The sequence below is a fragment of the Sinohyriopsis cumingii genome, chromosome 2 (assembly GCF_028554795.1).
Source record: "Sinohyriopsis cumingii isolate HCF-2022 chromosome 2, ASM2855479v2, whole genome shotgun sequence".
NCBI lineage: Eukaryota > Metazoa > Mollusca > Bivalvia > Unionida > Unionidae > Sinohyriopsis > Sinohyriopsis cumingii.
The window spans coordinates 73,424,647-73,430,646 of record NC_142962.1 but is presented as its reverse complement, the minus strand read 5'-3'; the positions used below and the strand labels follow the sequence as shown (position 1 = coordinate 73,430,646).

Here is a 6,000-nt window from a genome sequence, read left to right as displayed (position 1 = left end):
CATTATGATTTATAATTATCTGGACCACATATATTACATAATACATCAAGTATGCATTATGATTTATAATTATCTGGACCACAGATATTACATAATACACCAAGTATGCATTATGATTTATAATTATCTGGACCACATATATTACATAATACACCAAGCATGCATTATGATTTATAATTATCTGGACCACAGATATTACATAATATACCAAGTATGCATTATGATTTATAATTATCTGGACCACATATATTACATAATACACCAAGTATGCATTATGATTTATAATTATCTGGACCACATATATGTATTATTATTATGGCATTTTGCCTCACTTTATTTTTCAGTCATGGTAATGCACACACACACATACCCACACACACACACACACACAGAAAGAGAGAGAGAGAGAGAAAGAAAGAATATGTATAGATTTAAGTCCGGAAACTAAGATGCCATGTATGAATGAATAATCAGGGAGAGAAAAATAACAAGAGACTGATAATATTCCACATAATATTTAATGTCTTATAAAAATGTATTTACACATAAAATGTACATACTAAAACCCTTTATTTCCAGTAAGGAATCTAACTTGTATAAATAAATTTATAAGTGTTGTACATAAAACTTTCATCTAGTCCAGTTAATCTGAACACATACATATAAATGATTGAATACTTCAATTATATCCCTGTTTTGTAGTGGAAAAAAACCCACCGGATAATGTTATCAAGTAAATCTGATCTCAATTTCTCATCAAGTAAATCTGATCTCAATTTCTCATCAAGTAAATCTGATGTCAAGTTTTCATCAAGTAAATCTGATATCAAGTTTTCATCAAGTAAATCTGATATCAAGTTTTCATCAAGTAAATCTGATATCAAGTTTTCATCAAGTAATTCTGATAGCCATTTCTCATCAAGTAAATCTTATCTCCATTTCTCATCACGTCTAGACAACTGCATATGTATGCACTGTGACATAGGCATGTTCAAGGAACAATGTTTCTGACCCAACATATAAAGTCTACACTTAAGCTACAATTACACATAGGGTTTAAATAAGGAACCCTTCCAAAAATGTAACAGTCTCTTTCAAAATCTATTACATGATAAAATACTTCAAAAACCATTGATTTATTAGCCATGAAGACATACATTGGTCATGTGATATTTTTGGTCCTCTATGAATCACTATCCCAAGGCTTGAGTGGCATAAGTGATTCTAATGGTATTAAGGACTAAAATAACATTTTAACAGCTGTCCACTTCACATACCATTTAACATCTTTTGAAGATTAATGGACTTAAAAAATATTCTTGGAAAAAAAATTGGTATTTTTATGCATTTTATCCTCACATTTCACAAACCAGTCAGTACCAGTCTACTGGGGACTGGAACTGTTCTATCAGTGATTGGTACGATTATTGGTGCTGAGTACTCTGATAAAGAATCGTTACACAATGGTTGACAAGCGTACACCACAAGCTGTAAACTGGTTACCTTATTGTCATAATGTGAAGAGTTTAAGGTTAAAGGTGGGACATTTACTGCTGAGTAAGTAATAAAAAGATAGGAGGTGGTCCATGATAGCTTATGACTCTTTGATTAAAAATCGGCTGACCTTGGGTACTGGTGAGATAAAAAGGAGAGACTCATTAAGAAATTATTATGGCAGAAACACTTGAAGAAGCATTTTTATTTCTTTTCAGTTCTCTGTTATTGTGTTTTTCAAGACGTTTTAAGATGAATAATTAAAGGCACTGCATGTTTTATATAAAAATTCTAAAAAGATGCACTTTCTGTCAATGCTAAAGAAAACCCACCTTATAAAATATTAATATAGTATATAGGGGATGAATGAAATTGCCTGTTAAGTGTGAAACTTAATAATTGCAATGAATGTCACCAGTCCTCACTGGACAGTGAACAAGTAAAGGAAGCTAACAATGTTTCTGGACTTTATAGGAAAATCAAATCATTGCAGTAAACTATGAGACACAAAAATCTTAATTTTTCACTTAACTGATAACACCCTGACTCAAAGTAATTAATTACTGTAACATGGTCGTCAGAATGTTTTATGTTCAATCCCCTTAAAACAAGTAAATTTACATTGATAAAAATCCTGCTGATTTAAAAGCCAATATACTGTTCAAAATTTTTAAATCTACTGATTTATGTCCTGGTTCTGTCACATTTTCCTATGGGGTCTACTGTGAAAATATGTTTTTAGTTATTTCAGAACTAACAAACTGAAAATGAAAAACATAGGTATCCGAGAAAAAATAACACTTTTTTAAATGTATTTTTCACTTTTTAACTCTGCTCCAAAGTGCCTGAGACAGTTGCTCTAATGGCCAAAAAGTATTTCCAGGAATTCAAGATAAGATCATTTTTTCTTTTAACTCCTTAGTGCTGAAACTATCTCTGATATTCTTCAACATGAATATTTTCAAATTTGCTGCTGTGTTGAAGATCTTATATTTCATATTCATACCATTTTCATTTAGGACCAATAAAGCATCATAGGAAGTCTTCTGGTGGAAACCCTATGTTAATATGACTTTCTGTTGTTGGTGGACTAATGATAACATGATTTTCAAGATCATAGAGAGATTTGAAGTCAGTTCAGCACTACAATCTATGGTGGACATATTGGATGTTCAAGTGGCATCATTTTCATTTAATACCAGCAAGACATCATATGAAGTCTACTGCTGAAAACATGATGGCAGTGTAACTTTTCATTAGAACAAATAGTAATAATAAGATTTTCAAGATGTACAAGGTGGTGGCCATACTGGATATCAGACCAGCATTATTTTAATTTAGGACCAACTAGACACAAGAAGTTTTTCAGGTAAAACCACATATGACCTTACAGTCAGGAGGAACTGTGATAACAATATTTTCAAGATGACCAATATGGTGGTCATATGAGACATCAGATTAACACCATTTTCATTAGGAACAAACAAGAGATTATAAAAAGTTATCTGGTAAAAACTCCATTTCTCATATATTTAGAAATGAAAGTAACAAACTAAGTATGAAAGCTATTTTTAGACAAAAAAAAGTAGTCTATGGGATAGAAGTGCTTATTTGTTAAATTGCTGCTATTTTTTAAAATTTAACTTTACTTTATTTAGTGTTTTAATATGTCTGTATGGCAGCCATCCTTTCACAATTTAAAGAATAACTAATTCCTCACAAACTGTTGTACCCTCTATGGATGTCATAATTCTACAATATGGCAATACTCATGATACTGCAAATATATAATCTCTGATTCTATGGTATCTGTCCTCCTCATATTTCTGGAACACTTGAAGTTATCAGAATAACATGTCCACACAGAATAGTTGTGCACTACCAGTACCAGCTATGTAATATTCTAGGAACCAGTTTTTATCATGACATCGTTGTTTTCATTAGCTGTTGAAGTCGATTCAGGCGAGCATCAATGTCAGAGATCTCTGCCGAACGGTCGAAGCTGTCACTGTCAGCTTCATCCCCTACAACAAAGGGAAAAAATTATAATAATAATGAATCAAAACTTAGATACTCTAAAGCCCATTACATTTTCTTTGAATTCATTGTTTTTAATTAAACAATGTCATAAATTTGCAACATGACAGTTGCCAATGGCCACACACAGAATCTATGCTAAAATAAACTTTTGCATTCCAATTATAATGTATTTTGTTGATTTGTTGATTAAGCAATAGCTGGTACTAAAAACAACACTGAATATCAAAATGAAGCATCAGTTCCTTTAAATGGACCAGTTATCTTCTACTGTCAAAAACCTATATACGCGTGAAAAAGTCAAGTCCAACAGCAGACACATGGATCTGATATACATACTGGCTCATTATGTGATAGCAAATTTGGGTCTGTGCAGTTTGCACTTGGACACAATTTTTCAGTTGTCTATAAGGTGCTTTACAATTTACATAATTTCAATATTCCTTCCTGTACCATGTATATACCAGATTAGACATGATTTAAACAAGAAAATAACAGGTTTTGTTGACAAACTTTATTTTAAAATTATTTTATGTACACATATTATAATTATATTGCCTCTGGTACCATTTGTAAATGAAATTTTTTTGTCAGTGTTAGAGCATCTTTTCAACATATGCATGTACAATGAAACCTGCCTTAGTGATCATGTCCATATAAAAGATACCTGTCCATAAAAGACAACAGTTACTGCCATGGTACCCAAATCCAGCTTTCTATAATGACATTCATCATTTGTACTTGTACTTATTCTGTATACGGCCAATATTTAGCTGTCCATCAAACCCATATTCTGGACGTTTGTCATCTGGTAATGACTTGTATCAAGGGACAACTTATAAATCATGTGGGTTGGTGTACCCAAATCCAGCCTCCAATCTTTAACCTCATTTTTGTTTCATTGTTGATTAAATTTTAAGATTATTTATTATATTAATTCTAATTTACCTTTATATTAAAAATGATCAAATTTTTCAAATAAGTGAAATTAGTCATGATATCATCATCTGCATGTACAACCTTTAGTGTCCTTAATAAACAGGTTTTACTTACAATTTTTCTCATCCAGCTGATGACACCTTTATTTCATAAACATTGACATTGGAAATTTTGTTTTGGAATGTTTTACGTTAGCAGTAAAGTCAGTGACATTAGAATACCAGAATCTTATTCTGGGAGATGTATGAGTTAATGCATCACAGGAGCCCAGGTGTAGTTATAAAATCTGAAGTTGAAAGGCTGAAGGGTCAAAACCATAAACTCTGCAACAATAATGCATAGAACCTCTCAAACAAGGTTATTATAATTTTACATACTGAATAAACCATTAAAGAAGAATCTGAATCACTCATCTTTGAAAAGGTGGATGGTAAGTCATGATGCCAACATCTGAATATGCAAGAGTTGATATTCCTGAATAGGACACAGCTAACAAGGCTGGTTACTCAGATGGAATCTGAACATTCAAACAAGTTTCAGAAAGATAACATCATTTATCATCTACATGAATTTACAAAATGTTTCTATTTCTTTTATCTTTTCAACTTATGGTTAAATAGCTATTAATTCATATTAGTTACAGAAAGATAGTGAGAGAAGGCAAGGAAGAATACTAGAACAGTGTCATCTTTGTGACACATTGCTATGACACCATTCTGTAACTGACCAATGAAATCAAATGTTTATTTAGCATTGCCAGAAAACATATATAGTACAGTCATTTAAATATGATGATGTATGACCAGAAAGCTCCATAACTACATTTGCAAATTATTTCTAAAAAAACAACAGTGATATGAGTAGGAAGAAGGTTGGATGGAGTTTAATGGCCTTGTGAAAATATCAAAGATTAGCAGGATATGCAAAAAAAATTCAACTAGCTTAATTGCTACTTAATTAGTATAGTCCCTTAGTATGTCCCAACAATTTCTTTATAATAGTTACAGTCTTCTGCTTCTCTGTCATCTGGGAAAAAACTACTAAGTGTTCTACAGAAAACGTCTTCAAACGTTTGAAACGGTGAGCCAGAATCATACTCAATACTAAATTTGAAACTGAAATAATTCATCTGGCTGAATGTCAATCTAAGAATTAATTACAATTCTATAAAATCATCAAGTTACAATCTAACTAATGAGTATCTAATTTCTCTTTATTCTGATATACACGGTATTAAAATACAGTCTACCTCTAAAAAAAGAAGTTATAATTAACTTATCTCAAATAACTACAAAAGCTAATTCTTTCTCTTGTTCTGCACCAACTCTCTGGAGCTCATTACCTTCAGATATTCATAAATTCTAAGTCCCTTTTTATTTTTAAAACTGCTGCTTTTATATGCTATGTTGACCAGGAGTAATCCATATTGAAATCAAACATATTATTGTTATTATTATTATAAATTAACTGATGTTATTATGTTTCATAACATGCAACAGGCATGTGTTTTGCAATTACTTTATTTTTTAA

General features: G+C 31.3%; 1 protein-coding gene across 4 annotated transcripts in view; it reads right to left on the bottom strand.

Annotated features, from left to right (window-relative positions):
* Positions 1 to 499: 499 nt before the first annotated feature.
* LOC149805172 (centrosomal protein CCDC61-like) overlaps positions 500 to 6,000 on the bottom strand; it is an 87,200-nt gene continuing 81,699 nt past the window's right edge. For all 4 annotated transcript variants that reach the window (XM_089948011.1, XM_089948029.1, XM_089948019.1 and 1 more), the window contains one exon: positions 500 to 3,518. In XM_089948011.1, the coding sequence (XP_089804137.1) occupies positions 3,415 to 3,518 (104 nt within the window). In that variant the 3' untranslated portion in view covers positions 500 to 3,414. The remainder of the gene's footprint in view (positions 3,519 to 6,000) is intronic.